Source organism: Filicampus tigris, chromosome 8 (genome assembly GCF_054856515.1).
Source record: "Filicampus tigris isolate MCC_2025a chromosome 8, RoL_Ftig_1.0, whole genome shotgun sequence".
Lineage (NCBI taxonomy): Eukaryota > Metazoa > Chordata > Actinopteri > Syngnathiformes > Syngnathidae > Filicampus > Filicampus tigris.
The window spans coordinates 184,594-203,289 of NC_141224.1; the positions used below are offsets into that span (position 1 = coordinate 184,594).

General features: G+C 43.6%; 1 protein-coding gene across 2 annotated transcripts; it reads left to right on the plus strand.

Moving 5' to 3' along the window:
• The first annotated feature begins 1,576 nt into the window (after positions 1-1,576).
• Positions 1,577-17,361, plus strand: thrap3a (thyroid hormone receptor associated protein 3a). 2 transcript variants are annotated; one of them, XM_086037623.1, is made up of 11 exons: positions 1,577-1,715; positions 7,797-7,960; positions 10,047-10,928; positions 11,084-11,731; positions 11,823-11,995; positions 12,887-12,998; positions 13,246-13,330; positions 14,214-14,377; positions 14,494-14,623; positions 15,819-15,950; positions 16,029-17,361. In XM_086037623.1, the coding sequence occupies exons 2-11, from the start codon at positions 7,824-7,826 to the stop codon at positions 16,230-16,232; spliced, it is 2,667 nt and encodes an 888-aa protein (XP_085893749.1). In that variant the 5' UTR covers positions 1,577-1,715; positions 7,797-7,823; the 3' UTR covers positions 16,233-17,361. The 2 variants fall into 2 exon arrangements, with proteins under 2 accessions (XP_085893749.1, XP_085893750.1); XM_086037624.1 differs by lacking the exons at positions 1,577-1,715; positions 7,797-7,960 and adding an exon at positions 8,215-8,272.
• Positions 17,362-18,696: the final 1,335 nt, after the last annotated feature.

Genomic DNA, 18,696 nt, shown 5'->3' on the forward strand with positions numbered 1-18,696 from the left:
TTTTTAAATCATACTTATGCACAGTATATACATACATATATATATATATATATATATATATATATATATATATATATATATATATATATATATATATATATATATATATATATATATTAGGGGTGTAACGTATACATGGGTGTATTAATACGTTTCAGTACGGCATGTTCGGAACGGTCCACTTGCGTACCGTTTCTGATCAGTTTTTATTATTAGCGCCACCTAAGGTGAGTTTTCACACGGACGCTATTTAGTGTTGCACGCGTAGGAGACGTAGGAGGGCAAAGAAGAGGAACCAGTACGCCAGAAGCCGTGACAAATCCTAAATGCATGGATAAATGGCATTATTATGGCATACGCAAACAAGCCACCACAGCTTGAAGGTCCCCCCGTACACTGCGGTCTCCTGTTTGGGAACATTTTGGTTTTCCCGATGGGCAAAGGTACGTGGATAGGTCCCAAAGTGGTGTGCCAACATTGCTACATGGGCATTGGCGGCTATGTTGCAGGAAGCACATCTAACATAATAACGCACTAAAAACGGCATCGACCGACTGTGAATGTTTCTTCCATGAAGAAGTCTTTTTAGCCAAAAACTTCAAACTTAAATAGCGAGATTTATCATATGCCGTTGAACATTCAATGATTTCGAAACCTAAAAAGTGTATATCATTTCATAAAGACCTTCTAAAGTTATTGTATTTTTTCCATTATAAAAAGAGTTACAGTACTTATAGCAATAATTGTAACTGTTATTTTACGTATTTTTTTCATCACAAAAAATGTACATATGTACTGTAATGACAACTTATCTGTAATTTGAATACTTAGATGTGTCATAGGCTGTTGCTGTTGCATGTTCAAAGATTTCAGTGCCTTAATAGTTGACAAAATTAAGAGATCTTTATTCTTAATGCATTTTTTATTCTGGTGTAATTTCTTAGAATATCACCTGAATGGTTTGCTTTGTCTTGGCTTGGCTTTGCTTGACATCTTTTCAAAATAATAATAATACCACAATCCCTATAACAGCAGTTGTCGCGGGATTAGAAAGAAGCCTAAAAAGAAGCCTTTCACCGAGTAGGCTGAGAGGATTTTTGGCCGCCTCGCGAGCACGTCACACGCATGGGGGCCGATTAGTGGGCCGGACTAAAATTCACTTCCGGCCATGTTTAGTCCAGCCTTTTTTAAAAATATGTCACCAAACCACCCCCCCGCCCCAAAAATGGACATCCGGCCGGGCCGGAGGGTCCGACCGATCCGGCCCAGGGATGGACTGCCCAGCTCTGCATATACATATACATATACATACACATATACATAGATACATACCCACGCGTACTGTATATTTTGTACATATTTTATGTATGAATAGTATATGAATACCGTATGTATTTTAAATCACTACCTTTTTTGACAGTAATTCACATAAACACACATGCATGCATACACACTAAAAAGGAGAGCAGAGGTTACGCCCCTTTCTCGGTTGCATACACACATGCATATACACACACACACACACACAGACGAACACACCCACTGACACACGCTCACAGCCATAAGTGAGCCAGTCGCGCCAGCAGATCACACACACACACAAAGACACAGCCGCGCACACACACATGCAAGGAGCACTACAGTGGGACGACTTTGACGCTTTCAGTGCTGCCGAATATGCGGCAAGGTCAACGCTGAACAAAAAAAGCTGACCGGTAAGTGACTGCTTTGTGCTCCTCTCAACAATAATCACGACTGTATAACATGACATATTCAGCACGCTGCGTTTAATTAAGAGATTGTGCACAGTGACGTGTGAGCAGGCAATTAGAGGAGAGTGGAAAATGATTGATGAAGTGGGCTGCATGATTTTCCCTTTGTGGTGAAGAGGACTGAGGACGAGCTCTAAGTGAGTTTGTACACTATAATCCCACGCAGTGGTTCGCAAAAGGTGGGCGGCGAGTTTAAAAGTGCTCCGCGGACCCGCTCTGGGTGGTCGCAGAAAGCTAGGAAGGAAAAATCAATCAATGAATGATTATTCTATGCAAATCTGTTTTTTTACATCATTATTTTTTGTCTTGTTTTTCAATTGCTGTCATTGTATCACTTTTCAAATTCATGATACATTTAAAATATATATATGCTTCAGATTGTGAGGACAAATGCAAGTTTATTTTGGGGTCCACACATGTCATTTCCTGTTGGGATGCCTTATTCAGTTTGATCTGCGTTGATAAACAGCAGTCGTCCATGAGACCACACACATGCAAATACACAATGATAAGGAGTGTCTGTATTTACATATGCTGGCAGACTTGTGGTACATGAATGTGTTTTCATTTTGGTCCGGTGTCCTGTTGCAGTTGAAGGGAAAAAAACATACAGCCATGCGAGTCTGTAACATTCAGCTCATTGTTTGGGAGAGGCAACGCTACACTACATGACACCACATTACAACTCATAATGGCCGGAAAAAATATTGAAATTGACCTTGGCAGAAAGTTAAAGCTAATGATCAAGCTTCTCGCCCTGTACAATTGTGTAGTGTCATCACGCAAAGTCCCGTAGGTGGTGTCAGTGGCATTTGTTTCGCACGGACCCCAACTGTCAAAGCACATCAAAAGCGGAAGGCACGTCCACTGTCTGTCTGTGGACTCTGACTAGTAATGCTAAAACTATGAAATTGCAAATCCTCAGAAGGGGACATACGGTATCATGTATGACTTTTTAACTGTGTGTATACTAATAGGTGCGTCTCTGGAGTGTCTGCCCACACTTCATTATTCGGTACTCAAAAGTCTATTTCATCCGAATTGGTTCACGTCAAATTAATGGTACCAACTGCTGGAATGGCATACATAGTACAGTCACCCCCCGCTACTCAGTTACCATGAGCTCAAACCGTGATTTATTGACATTTAAACATTTACTATTGCCTATATTATTTCAAACTGTAAAAACACCAGAAATCATGTCCAAAGCTTTACACTTGAATATAATAATACAAAATTGACCTTAAAAATAAATCTATTAGTGTACATGTACATACGACAAAGACTCCATGCATTTCACTAAGAACCCGGGCTACACTTGGTTCCTCCCTGACATCAAAAGATGTGAATTCTCGCATCCTGCACTTCCTGGACATCGTTTACAGTACTGCTTTTATTTCGACAAGCCGGGGAATTGGTGCCCTCTTGTGGCATCTCAGATCATTATAGAAAGTGCCAAAATGTGATTTTCAGCAAATAGCTGACGAAAGGTTCCACAGGGGGAAAAAAAGTGTACTAGGTGAATTTGTGACGTTTACTGTACAGCATGTTTCAGTCATACGACTGGAGATCATTTTGATCAAGTTGACAAAGAAACGGCATGGTTTTAACCATGCTGGTTGCCCTGTAAGTACCCCGAAAATGAGTTTGAAAGACACCATCCCACAACCCTTTGAGTTAACACCAACTTATCTCCATGCAGACTACAAGGTCCAAAGGGAAACGCAAATGGCAACTGTGCATATTTTGCAAGTATAAAGCTATAACTCATCGCCGGCCTGTTGCCGGCAGACCAAAATAGAGAGATGCGACTTGAGCTGATGGCGTCCTTCTCGTGTGCGAACACGGCGACGACAGATGCGTCGGGAAGTGAGTCAACGCAAGGGTGCCTGCGTGACGCTCGGCCGTACTTTAAATGGCGCAACCGCAAACGTTAGGCGCACAATAAGAAGGCTACTATGCAGTTGGAGGAGGGTTTGAATGTAATGGAATACAATGAAATGACGAGTCATGGTCAACGATGGTCAAGGCACATGATATGGACAGGAAGGCAAGCTAAACGACCACCATACTTAGTCTCTTTCGTTTCATTGATTTATTTCCTAGAAGTGCTTTTTTTTTCTCATACGAATTTTACTGTAATTATGACTTGAATGCGTTCGTACAAGGTAGTGATAGACTATGGCCCACAACGGGTCACGTTGCCGTACCCTGTTCGGCAAGCTTTGGCATCATCTTTGAGCGTTACAAAAAGAGCGCAGGTGAGGTTTTCGGAGAATAGCCGAGGATAGGCTCCACACCAAGGAATCAGCACAGAGGGGGCGGAGCATTCTCGAAGGGCCCTTATGAAAGTAAAATAAACAGACGTCTTGGGCACCACTACTGGTCCACACGCACACACAAAAAAAAAATCAAACTGGTAAATTTGTGAATAGCGACGTGCAAACAGGCACTTTTTTTTACTGTCATTGATATTTGATTTGTCCAAAGAGTTTACGACAGTGATGGCATTGAAATCCGGTTAAAAAAAAGAAGTATGTTGCGACACAGGGCCACCTCTGAGCTCTCAGCACAATTCAACAAAGGGTCAGAGTGAAGCGAAGCAGTTGTTTTTGTTTAATAAGGCGAGCAGGAAGCAGCGTGGCTTATCTTCTTGGAGGCCCTGTTGTCCATCCTAACCGCCTCAGCGTGTCTTGACAGGGGAGTGGGAACCTTGTCGTATTTCAATGAACCAGAGACGGCTCGAATGGACAGTTGCAGGGGATTGTCCCGACGACGTGGCAGGCTAAAGGCAGCTCAGGGAAAACATTAAGATGGCCAATGTGTTTCCAGCTGCCCCCACCCATGGCATTACGAACAAAATGATCTAGTCCTTGAGTGGACTGTTTGCTTTCGGGCACCCAGAGCTGCGTATCAAGTTGCAGGTCCATTGTTCACTCTGTAAATTAAACTACAGCTGTTATAGTGTATTTCTATATAAGGGCCAATTAGATCTGCAATGTCTTCGTCCTGGGTTTACAATGAAGTTCTGTTCCAATGACGTAACAAATCTGTGCGGAACTGCCCTAGTCTAGTACTAGTCGTAATGACAGTATACATTTAACTATTCTAAAAACTTGAACGTTAGGGCACTCATAAGTCCAGGTTCTACTGTAGCGAGAGACCAGGACCTACGTGTCATCGTATACGCTGATTCCGACCATGTTCACGAAACATGTAGTTTCTGTTTTCGTCATTTTAAAAAGGTACCCGAGAACATTTTCTCCCCCAGTGTTTATCGCTTACTATTCATGCTACTTTGAGTGTCATCAAGTTGTCAAATGTGAGGTGTTTAACATGATGACTTCTGTTGTTGTGACTCCATTAAAAGGTCCTCGCAAGTGTCGCAGCGGTACGCGTTTGTGAGCAAGCCCAGAGTTGATTGATTAAAAGGCCACAGGCTCCCTTAAGAGGCTAAAATCTCGGTGATTAGGCTGCCGACAGTATGTTGTGAAGCCGGAGGAACAGCTGCACATGGTTATCGATTGAGACCATCGAAACAGATGCCACGACTCTGGAAGTCAGCTTTTAATGACGTGACAAGGAAGAAGTTATGTTTTGAGTAGATGTGGTCCACGTTATGCATCGTCTTAAGTCTTCGCTACTCTCAATTGGATGAACAAAATTCGGCCACAACAAGCAAGTTGCAAGACGTAGGTGGACCTTCGGAGTTGAATGATTATTCCCTGTCCCACTCAGTGGCCATGATGTTTTGTTAAAGCAAGACTATTAATAAGTCATCTCGAGGTTGAGGGACCTGAAGGGCCAGGGCCCAATCCCAATCGTCATCGGGTGAGAGGAGTCAATAGCTTGCTAAATTGACACGAGAGGCGTAACAGAAGACCTGCCATTTGTCCTTTCTGTGTTAGTGCCATTTACACAGAGGACCTCCCCCCAAAAATCAAATGGTACACCTTTGTACGGATCAGAGATAACACAACAAAGTATGAAGCGTCACACCCCTCTTCTAGATACAGATATGCCCAGTCCCGCCGCTGATTTTACCTCTGAAGTGGGTTTGACAACCCCTGGCATGGGATGTCCTCCCACGACATATCAGTGCTGTTTGTACACAACGCCGCAAAGACCTGTAAAATGCCGTTCCTCCAGTCAGTGTAAAAGGGGCAAATGGGACACCTTGGATGGATCGGACAACACAGAAGTAAGAAACGTCACGCCCCTGTTCCAGGACTGCATTACTCCAGTGTACACAGACACCCTTCCAGCCTCTGTTACGGCTGGCATATAACTTCAGAAGGGGGAATAGTCAAAGCCCCCCCTTTATTCCATGTTGGTAGCATTTATATTGACTACCAGAAAGACATTGAAAATACCGTGTAAAAGGTGCGAATGGGACACAGGCCATCACTTCTGTTATCATACTACCTCCAAAGGTGTAAGATATGTGTGGGAGTATGTGCACGGTATGACTTTTCTCCCTACATTCCGTGTCTATAAATGGAAAAAAAAAAAAAAAAAAAAAACGAAACATGGAGAAAAACCTGGAAAAGGATCACTTTTACAAGCACTGTAAAAGGGTACACCGTGGACAGATGGTAGAGCTGATACCGTGGCTCCAATATCACAAAATCTACATGATGCCAGAAGGCAGGAGTTGCTCAACCCGTAACTTTCTTGCTGTGAGGCGACAGTGCCAACCTCTGCTAAATGTGGCGTATGGAAGGAACGATTCTAATTGCAGTTGGCAGGCAATTTCAGAGAGGAAGCATATTGGAGTCCGTCTGTTTTACACTTCCTTTTCTACCTCGTCCAGATGTTCCAGGACAACTACTATCGTGCAAGTGAACATCTCCAAGGGAGCTCTGATATGTCAAGAAGAAAAACAGTCCACCATTTTACTAGTGAAAAGAGCACATGTGAATGGCACGCTCTTGAAATATGCAGGCTAAGCTGAATAGATGCTCAGTTGAGGCTGGAGCGTTCAGGAAATTGCACCCTGAAAGCCAATGACAACAAAGTGCCAGGAACAGGGAGAGCAGCGTGCTAGTAATGCTTATGAAAGAAGACGAAAAGGAGGGGGGAAGACGGATGGGTTTCAATACTTTCCAAAATAGTAGCAAGGATATACACTGGGACCACCAATGCGATGGGGTGCACCACATTTGAAATCCCAGTCATATGCAGTCTGTAGTTTTCGTTCAATCCGAAATCCATGAAGTTGACCCCGGTGATTTGATCCCTTGTGGATCTCAGACCTCTGCCAAAAATCTATAGTTTCATGTCGTTTGAGTTTTCTGTTATTTTTGGACAGCTCAGGCCATGATTGCAGATTCCACTGCTTTATATTGAGCTACTAGTTAGATGTGGTGTAAAAGCACATTTGACAGCAGCATGTTTAATCTGGATTTTGCTCAAATGTACACCATTGTCACGTGTAATAAACACAAACAAATATTCTCATGTTGGGCTCGTCTGGTCTTAACTTCACAATGTCCAGCCAAGTCAGTGTTTTGGGCCTTCGGAATTCATATCTTCAGATTTATGTATGACAAAGAAATTATAGACTACAATGATCGGTTGCGCAAAGACTGACTTCAGTTTTTAGACTCGGTGTAAATTACACTGCAATTTTCTGCAGCGGAGACAATGGTGAGTGGCAGAGTGGTAGTCAGGTGACCACGGGAAGTTCCGCCCTCTTGCAAACGACGAGCAGTGACTAAATAAAAACAGCATGTATTTGATGCCTGACACTACTATGCATTGCCTTCCGCCCTCTTTAGAAGCTGCTCCTTTATTCTTTTTTTTTTTTCTTTCAACAGTTTCTTTTCTTTTCAGTTGAATTTTTTTTTCCAGGATGGTTTTCTCTCTGATAATTCTCTGATCTTGCCTTAAATTCACCCTAGAATACCACTGAACCCATTCAAGATGTTCTATTGCTCATGGTCTTGATAGGTTTGTGCATGTTTGCCTTTTTTTTTTTTAACCTTCTGATCTGAATGGAACACTTTTTTTGTTCTATGAAAGTGTGAGGTGCCCGGCCTGCCAGTGGGGATGTCCAGAGCCACGAGATCGGCCTCTCGGTCTCGGAGTCGCTCCAGATCCCGGTCCCGATCGCGCTCCAGATCCCGGTCCACCTCGCAGTCTCAAAGAAGTCACTCGCGATCCCGCTCCAGGAGAAATCGTTACAGGTAGATTTCACCAATTTGCACAACTTCTCAAAAATGGTTTTGTTGTGTTTTTGCCTTGGGTTGATAACATTTGAAATATCTTTTCCCAATCGAACTTGCCGTTATGCCATCACCTCTCTCTCCACTGATTGGTTAGCCCTCATTGCACTGGCAAACATAGAGTCAAACAGGATTTGAGTAGAGCCCTCCTCCTCTGTTTGGCCCACGTGAAACAACTGGAGTGTAAGCGCAACTCACTGCCATTAAGTGTGCAGAGCAGCTCAGTGCGCTGCCTTGTGAATCGCTCGGTATTCCAATGAAAAAAAGGACGCGGTGAGTTTTTTTTTTGTTTGTTTTTTTTTTTGCATTTCGCCGATCTTTCTTGTCTCTTTCACATCTTTTATGTCTTTTTTGTTGCCTCTGGATGAGTGAGTTTGTTTTGGCATACTTTGGTGGTTTGTAGAGTTCAGTCGTAGAACGTTTCCACTGACGGTGGAAATGGGTGTGCTATACTATGCATTGTAAAAGATGGTGGAGAAAACTATGAAAACATTTAAAGTTTGATGTTCACACTAAAAGTCTGAAATATAAGATGTTAATGTCTACACCAGATGTGGAAAAATCCAGAACATCAAGTGTACCGGTGGGGAGTCCCAAAATGTATTTAGCACACACATACTATAGGATCATGGCGATAAATTGCAGGCTACTGCATATTTTATGTTAAAGAGAGAGTAGGGGACAAAAGATCAACACCAGAGCCATCATGTGGACTATTGTAGCACTACACGGTATTCTGAAAGTCAATCTTTTCTGCATGGACAGCTACCGGAGGTCTTGGACTAATAAGGACTGCAGTGACAACACCTTCCGCAACTAATTTCTGACAATCGACATAGTATCTGGGGTGACGTACAGTACTATGGGACGATCGCAAATCAAAGAAATTATAGCTCTAATAGCAAGAGGTTGAGGAGATAGTGAGATCATTTTGAGATTTCATGGCTCTTTTGGAATCTGGCAGCTGGCAGAAGCCCTTCTTGAAACAAAAGCCTTTGTTGGGTCATGGTACTTAATCAGCACAGCTCCATTGGCACAAACTGCACTTCATAAACTGTCCAGGAATAAAACGTAACCCAAATGCAGAGGTTGCAAGGGTAATACCATTCTGTACTTTTCTAGAAATGCAGACACTTGCATGAAAAAAGACAAATAACAAAAAGGAAACACTGGATTCTAGGAAAAGAAAAAGTCCTGATACCTCCTCACTTTCATGAGAGTAAACAGAAAAGTCCAGACTATGAAATGTGCTCGAGTAAAAAAAAACAAAAACTGACGTTTTTATTTGATTAATTTGACAAAAAATGAAAAGTTTGCATGTATTTTTTTACAATCAGTCGTATAAAATATCCCTTTTGATTTCCCTTTCAGTTATTTGCGTAGTGTTTGTAGTGAGAAGAAAGAATCACTGAACATGCATCAAAACATGTTCCCATAGTTTTTAACAGCCCAAAAATAATACAACAGAAAACATACACCATACATGTATTTGTTTTTTCAGATTCGACTGAGATTTTTTTCTAACGCCGGAAGCTCATTGTTTTAAGGCTGGCACAAGAGAACGAAATCACTCTCGCGTTTTTTTAATCAATCGAACAATTCGCCTTGAATAAGGCCACGAATGGGGAATGTCTTGCTTCTCTGACGCAAGTCAATGTCGTTAATGCTACCTGGTTCAAGTTCCTCTATCTTGCTGCGGTCCCCGTTTTTCCCACTTTATAAGTCTGCAAGTTCACAATCAATCAACCCTAACCCTTTATTTATATCTTTAAGTCATGTCATCATCCACAGATGTTGAAAAAAATAATGAGCCCACTTTGACTAAGTAAGGAGTAGAAAGTTCACACACAAGTTTTTCAATGTAGCAAGTAAAAATAAAGAGTCATTCTAAAAATGAATACTTCAAGTATAGATACCTGGAAAAATGCGCTTTATTGCATTCCACAACTGCCCAAATCCCATTAAAAGCACATATGACTCTTCTGCATACCAGACCAGGTGTAGAGTCCAAAATCAGACTTAAAATGTGATTTTCTTGTTCTTCAAGCTCTAGGTCACGGTCTCGATCACGGTCCCGGTCAAGATCTCAATCGCCACTTTATAACCGCGACAAGAAATACCAGAACAGCCGTGAGTTCCGAGGCTACCACCGCGGCTTCCGGAGGCCGTACAACTTCCGCGGCAGAGGACGGGGCTACTTCTCACGCGGACGATACCAGCGTGGTCGTGGTGGTGGCGGTGGCGGCGGGAGAGGCTACAATAACAACAACAACAACAACAACAACAATTTTCGGAACAACTGGAAAAATTACAAGCAGAACCCCCAGAAACAGCAAAAGCAACAGCACCATAACCAGTCCCGAGGGCGGCCCTACCTGCAGAAATTCTCCGGAAGCCCCCCCGCTCCCGGACACTCCCGCCACTCTGACCGATCCCTTTCGCCATTGTCCAGGCAATCTCAGCATTCTAACGCTTCCTCGCACGGCTCTTCTCCCAAAGCCCCTTTGGTGGCTAGTCAGAGTTCCAACAATGTACAAGAGGAGCTCTTGGCCTCCAAGGAGGCCCAGAAAGAAGGGGCAGATGCGGAGCAATTAGAGGCGGGAGATGCCCAAGAAGTTCAAAGTGGTCGGTCAACTGAGGGGGGCTGGAAAGTCCAGATGGAATGCAACAGCAGTCCAAAGAAAATCAGTCCAGAAAATCCTGCTTTCAATTTTCAGAAGAGCCAAAACTCAAACCAGGCTGGTACCTCACCCCAGCACCAGAATGACACCAACAATGGTGCCCCCTCTTGGCAGACGGTGTGTAATGCACCCTTGACAAAAATGTTGTCACAGGAAGCGCTAAATGGAATGCTTTGCAGTCTTGACATATTCAAGAGCGGGGAATTCCCAGATGGAGATAAAACGGCCATCTCCATTGCTTTCAGAAAGTAAGACAGACGTTATTCGTACCCTACTGATAACCTTCATCGCTTCTTTGCATGCCCCTTGAGTTGTTGTTTGTAAAGTTGTGTTAGCTTTCGCTCTCCCTCCCTCTCTCCCTCTCTCCCTCTCTCTCTCTATCTCTTCTGTTACCTTTATTTAGGTTTCTGAAGGAGCACAATATAAGGACTAATCCCACTTGGGAAAACCGGAGCACAGAGGTAAATACTGTCGAGGATGATCAAGTCAATATAAAGGGTCCTGCACCTGCAGGTGTCGTTGAGCCACCGTCAAAGCGCTACACAGAAGACCTGAATGGCAAAGTGACTTTAAATCATTTACTAAAGGATTCTCCTCCTCCATCTGATGAGTCGGAGGAAGAGATGCTCCTCAAGCCTCACTCAAAGTCACTCAACAAAGACAGGCACAATGGGGACATTGCCAACTCGAACCCAAAGCTTGTTCATTTGTCCCGAGAGCCCTTTGACGAGTACTTTGACAGATGGCAAAGCGTGACCTGCTCACAAGGAGCTGACGGTGAGCCCAACGCCCTAGGAGAGGAGACGCAAATTGCTCGCAAAACAGCTGCCATTGTTCGACGGCAAATGTTGGGAACCTTTGAAGAGCTGGGTTGCAAAGCCGGGAAAATATCAAAATCTCCCTCCACACCATCTCCTATAGCAGCGCTGAGGCGGAACTCTGACGGGGAGATGTTTATGATGACAGAGGAGGACTCACTACTGTTGTCCTTGAGAAAAGCTGAGCCCAAGATTAATGTCAGAATGGACTTCCTCGGAGACAGCTTGACAGGGTAAGCTATGGTTTTCTTGTTTGGACACTTTGCTACGAACGTTATGCTGCAACATGGATTCGAGTCATACAGTATTTTTTATCGCCTTCAGCGCTTCAGAGATTTTAGCTCGGGAGCGACAATTGTCTCAGGACCTGGTGCAATCCTCAAAGAGGAGCCAGGAGTTCCGCACCATCTTTCAACACGTTCAGACTGCTCCGATGCAGAGGACTCCCTGCGAGCTGTTTGCTCAGCACATTGTGGCCATCCTGCACCACATCAGAGGTGAGCCCAGATGGGTACCGGGAGGATGGAAGTTGAATACATCCTGTTGATTGATCTCCTAATGTTCAAGGAGTGGGTGCAAGAACACAATCTGGAGGTGAAAAGCAACGTGCCTGCCAAAGCCATCTTTTGCTGTGTGGCTGTTGTGTGTGAAAGTTACCAACATACTGTACATACTTTACTTAATAGTTGAAATGAACCCACACATTTCCAAACTGTGCCCTGCGACTGGCTGGCGACCAGTTCGGGGTGTAGTCTGCCTTCGCCCATTGACGGCTGGGATAGGCTCCAGCAACTCCCCGCGACCCTATATAGGATAAGCGGTTTGGAAGATGACATGACATGACATTTCCAAACTTCAAAACTCAATCTTTTGACCGTAGTCCAATTTCAAACTACCATCCACCGCAGCCTCTTTTACACAGAGATCCAGAGAGAGAGTCACAACAGAGGACTGCACAATTATCCACCTTTGCTTTGACAAAGAACTCTGGGTGTGCTTTTTGCACACAGCAAAATGGTACGACACAATGTGACAGCTAAAATATTTGCAAGACATCAACAATTGCTCTCAGCAACGCAACGAGGCGGGACAAGTGAGTGTCAGATGTTAAGCACGTCTAGCCCCATGTCTACGGACTGACGGCGCGGTTAGTGATGATTACTCTGCCGGATGAAAGAACACTTCCGTCATTCGTCAGTCCGTCATTTTTAAAAGATGTGCCGCCATTTGTCAACGGTCAGCAAAACGGGCGTCCGTCAGTGACGGACTTACGGAGCGGTCCGTCCATCTGACGGAATGCCCACCTCTGGTAGTGTTCCGTAACGTATGCATGCAATTACATGCGGAATGGAAAAGGAGAAAGACTAACGCCATCACTCTTTCCACAGCTCAGCACTTTGCGTCTTCCCGAATGACTCTTAACGAGCGGTTCACCATGTACCAAAGACAAGCTGCAGAGAGGGAGAGCACGAAGCCGAGAAAAAGCCCCGAGATTCACAGGTAGAGTCGCCCTTGTGCGTGAACAACTCTCACCCCTCAGTGTGCTGTGGCTTCACCTCCTAATTTAAATGCAGCCTTCAGGTATTTCTCTCCACTGTCCTACCTGCAGTGTGGTTTCTTTTCTTTCTGGGTGGAGGTCAGTTCTTCATTCTCGATTGTCCTGTCGGATGTTGTCTTCATAGCTCAGTGTGGCAAAGGAACCGCACTCCGCGCTGTCTTAATGGTACCCTTGTGTCATCCCTTGCAGGAGAATTGACCTTTCGCCAAGTGCTTTTAAGAAACACTCACAGGTTTTTGAGGCAATGAAAAGCTCAGAGGATGGCACTAACAAGGTGACTGAATATTTTGCACTATGACGTATAAACGGGGACAAACAAAACGGCACACCAGTGAGCAAGCCAGATGCCTTTAGAGTGCTCGCCCTCTCATGAACGAATGTCAATGTGGCATTTTGACTTTCTGTTGTGAGTCGGTTATTATGTTGGCACGAGCCTAACCTGAGGCTAATGAATAAGAATAAAAGTCAAAACGTGGATGCCGCCGTGCCCAAGCTGTTCAAGGGACTAATTATCTTTGTAAGTATCAAAACAATGTAAATATCCAAAAAGAGCAAGAAATTGCAACTCTGTTTACAATTTCATGTTGAAGTAAACCTTACAATGTAATTAAATTGATAAAGTTTCAAACTTAAATGATGAGTTCATACCAAGGATTGTTTACAACTTCATAGTCAAGACGTGTTTCCCCATCTTGTGCGCAGCAATTGATTTCAGCACGATTACGAATCTCGAGTGACTCATTTGAATTTGAAAACACATGACTGTCCTACATAAAGCATATATTTAATGGCGGCCCCAACATGTAAGGAGATCTGTGAGTATTCCATGTCCATGCTGGTGCTTTAATTAGCCTCATTTCTTTCCATGAGCACCTGAAGGAATCATTGTGTTTTAAAAGAATCCTGACCTTGCCAAGCTTTGAATCAAGACCACCAATGTAAACAAACGTGGGCTCAGACTGCACTACCACAAACAGGCTAAACTGATGACTGATTTTACCGGACAGTCTAGCTGCATTCACACTTGTACCGTTACCCAGCTCTTGTTCCCATAGTCGGTTCAGTTTATCTTACGAACCACCTTGGCAGACTTGACAGCATCTGCATGCTAATCCAAAGTCTGTCCACGACCCTGTATTCTGTTTTGCATTGCTCAGGACGTCTGGGAAAAAACAAAGGGTGACCCAATGGACTTACGCTTGGATATAGAACGGCGTAAGAAGTACTCAAGCTGCGAAAGAGATCACCATCAGGACCGGGTTGGAGAGTCCCCAGACACGGGACGAGAGAAACCGGAGGAAAAGTTTTCCAAGAAATCAAAGTACGTGCCACAGCCCCGTCCTTTGAGATGTTCCAGCAAAATTGTGGAATACTGTTGGAATGTGCACGTACCATTTCCCCCTGGAGGATCAGTGAGAGCAAGTTCTCTCGCTCCAGGTCGTCCTCCTCATCGTCGTCCTTCAAGCCTCATGTGAACGATGTGCCCAAGCCCGAACGCGAGAATGGCGGCTTTAACAGGGCTACGGCTGAGACGCCTGCGGAGAAAGAAACGCAGTGGAGAGAACTTGTAAGTTCCATTTGTTTGCTGTCTACTGTGATAACTAGAGCTGGGCAATATGTAACATACACTACCCTTCACATATCGAAAAAGCATGTTTCGCTTTTTGTTTGTTTGTCCTTTTGGGACTGGTTTTGTATGAAAGAACATGCTTTTGCAAAATACCTTCCACATGATTATTGAAACCCCTATTATAGAAACTGCCACCTCTACGAAGAGTCAGGGCAACCCACACACAGCCCCAGGTAAAACTGAAAGAGTTGAGCGTCAGAGCAGTCTCTACCAAGATAGCCAGTTGTCAATACTTGGACCCCCCCCCCCCCCCCCCCATCTGCGCTCTTCTGTCATTCTTGTCATGACATAGGCCCAATCACGACCAAGAATGAGGTGCTTGAAAGAGGAAGTCAAACGCAAACATTTTTTTTAAACAATGGCTATGCAAACCCATTAGTTGAAACAGGGCATTCTGATAAATATTGCGTTTGTGGAATAAGTGTTAATCCACTCGTTTTTAGCCATCTCTGGGGTCGGCCATTTTGTCTTCTGTCGACTGAAAGAGACATCACAACCGCTCGCAATGACCAATCACGGCTCAGATTCAGAAAACAGGTGAGCCGTGATTGGTCGCTGTGAGTGGTTGTGATGTAATTTTCGGTCGACAGACGACAGAAGAGATGGCTAAAAAGGAGTGTATTTTGCTACTTAATTTACATTCCACAAACACAAAATTAATCAAAATTAATCGGAATGACGTGTTACAACTAGTGGGCCTGCTCGGAACATATTCTTGAAAAAAATATGTTCGGGTTGACTTTCTCTATAAGCGGGCTCTGCAGCAGCCCAGCCCCCGGTCAAAGCGTTGTTTGACTAGACAAGTGGAATGGTTTGGCAAGCAAACAAACTTACCTGGAATTGGAATACCAGTGACAGGTTCTAGAAAAAAATAACATTTTCTATCCCCATCCCTCAACACACAAGTGTGTAAGGGAACTCTGCAATGCCAAGACTGGATATTGACAAGTTTAACACCCAACACCAACTTCTCCTACCCTGATTTGGTGAAAACGATATAGCAGTGGACGCGAACGAACGCTGAACCGTAAATTTAGCAGGGGGACACAGTTATCAATCCAATCCATTCATTGCCCAGTCCTAGTGAAAACACCACAACTTGGAGCTTGAAGCGACAACATTTCTATTGTAGCAAGTACCATTTCGCGGAAGGTCCTGGAAGAGGGGCAACTACCGGGGAGATTGCAATCCAGACATGGTAGTAGCACCCAAAAACAAAGACTGGGATCAGGAAGGCACCCCAAAGAGCAGAACATACTACTTGGTAGGCCATATTTCGTCCCATATTGACCTCAATTCCCTTGACAATTTAACAATTATGTGTTTCCGTCTGCTGACCTAGCACGATGACAGAGATGGTGAGGTAGAAGCCAGCAAGTGGATGGACAACCGAGGACGCGGCGGAGGTGGCTTTTCACGTGGACGGGCAAGGTTTATCATACGTAAAGCCAATGTTGAGGGGCCCCACACATGGGCCCAAGATAAGTACCTGGTTAACAGAGAGAAAAGTGGCATGCAGGAAGACCAGAAAGACGGAAATACTTGAGCGTCAACATCTTGAGAGACCGTTTCCTTATGGGATTCGATTTGTGGCCACTGGAATATTCGACAAACGCAGATTCCAGAAGTTTTTCATCTGATTTAACTTCTTAAAAGATGACTCACTGTTACTTGACAGTCATTACACGGTGGATTATAGTTTCACATACCTTCCTTGGTTATTTATAGTCACGCTTTACAAAATGACTGGTGGACTTTTTGAAGCGTCAGTACAAAAAAAAAATATATATCTTTTTTTTGTGCCTTGAACCTTTCAAAATGACACGAGACTTTTAAAATCAAAAGACTGCATGAGCTGGGGGGGGGGAATGATTCTTCTAGTTATAGTTGGGATTAAAAAAAAAAATCACATACATGCCTTAAATGTTTAACTCGGAAGACACTTCAGACTTTTTGTAGTTGTAGTTGTGTCACATACTGTAGAGATTCAAGAGTACATAGGGACACTGTTGGCATGGATCTGACAAAGGGACCAACCTGTAAAGGCTCATCAAAAAGTCCAGTCATCTAAGGCATTTACAGTAGTTTAGCATAAAGCAAACTACCTGGACTTTTATGACACTGTTCACATTTTGAATTTCTGTTGTTCACAGTAGAAGCTCTAGCTAGCTAGATATAGGAAAACACTTATATATACACAATTGGATTTTTGTGGTCATTAAACCAAATTTACATTTGGTTAAGGTGGTACAATTTGCTTTTTGTCTTGAAAAATGTCTCTTTGTGTGATAATGTGCCAACTTTATCCAGTCGCATTTTTTTACACTAGATGCTGAAAGAGCGTTTAGCACAGAATGAGCATTTTTGTATCTTAAAAGAATTTGTTTACGTCTGCTTGCTTCCACAAGTTGACTCTGGCTTCCGTAGCATGCACACGGTGTTTACATGAAATGGGGTTATGATATCTATATAAGTGACAAAGATTATTCAACAGTTGCGAAGAGGAGTCTGCCTTGAGTTAACCGATGCGCAAAAGTGACAAAAGTGACGGTAGTATTTGTGTTCACCTGGTGTGCCTGTTTGTGTTACGCTGGAGCTAAATGGCTCTATAATAATCTCTCTTACACGGGTGTTTGTGAAGACGGTTTTATTAATAAATGGAACACTGATGACAATTTAGTGTGTCTTCATTGCATCATCTCTTTGATTCACAAGAAAAGGGCATACAGTAGAAAGTTTGGTAGGGTACAGATTTTCGTTGCCATTCCTATTGTCAAAGTTGTGTAGAATATCAAAATGATCAAAGTTGATACGCACCATCCAATAAAATGTTTGAAATCCTTCCATTTGTTTACCATTTAAGTACCTGTGTATGCTGAACACAAACCGGATCAGGCTTGACTGTTGCAGTTAATCAATTGTTAAGAATTTGGTTGACTGAGTGGAATCGATAGTTGATTAATCACGTTTCAAGCAAACGAGTGCACAATGCTGTACTGTTGATTCACTCTCAACTAGCTTGCTGTCTAAAGACAAACGTGACAAGTCCAGCTACAACCACACAACCATCTGATATGACAACTTCTCTCGGCAGCACTGGAACTAAAACAAGAATTCACAACTTCATTGTTTCATTGTTTGCTCGTCATGTTTGAATGAGGCCTGATTCCGACGTGAAAATTTCCAATTACCTGTGCCGTGTGTTTTTTTTTCTCCAGTTTCTGTTGACATGACGCACATCCCAATTGTGCCACTTGAAAAAAACAGTCCTACGTGTGTCTCTTGAGCCACGCAGTGTGAATCCAGCCATAGTTCAATGCCCATTTCCTATCCAAAACTGCATCATGACAACCGAAAGTGAACTGTGTGGTGGATAGGAACACATTACTCGGGCCTTCATTCAAACATTCAACAACAAAATGTTTTACTTTAGAAGTGACTTGAAGCTCTGTAATGGAAATGTATGTATGTGCGTCAAAGTTCCAGATTCCCAAGACAAACTGTAGTATTGTATTGTGCCAATTGCAGGCCCAGTATACAGACTCATGACTGATTAGTCACATGGAAAGACACAAGCCTAGGCCTCACAATGGATGCCGATAGGAAGCAATTCAACGTTTGAAACGTCTTCGTCGTCATGATAGCATCTTCATGGATCTTTTAGCTCCTCCCCACCCCCAACACCGTCTTGGCCATTGTGACAATGACGTAAATCCGTTTCACGTCTTCCACTTCTGCTTTTTAGTTGCCTCGGGGTTTTTGTTTGTTTGTTTGTTTGTTTGTTTTTCCAACACAACAGCATGCACCAAGTCCTGCCACTGAGACTTATGGCGATGTTCATTGCAGATGACTCCCTGGCCACCTTCAGAGCTGAATGTTTCTGTCATTGCTTCATCTCCTGATGAACAAGGAGGTAAACACTTGTGAGGTGACTTGGCTCAGCTGTACCATTTATAAACCTGCCTCACCTGTTTTTCCTCAGCCTGTAGCCTCCCTCCCTCCTTCCAGTT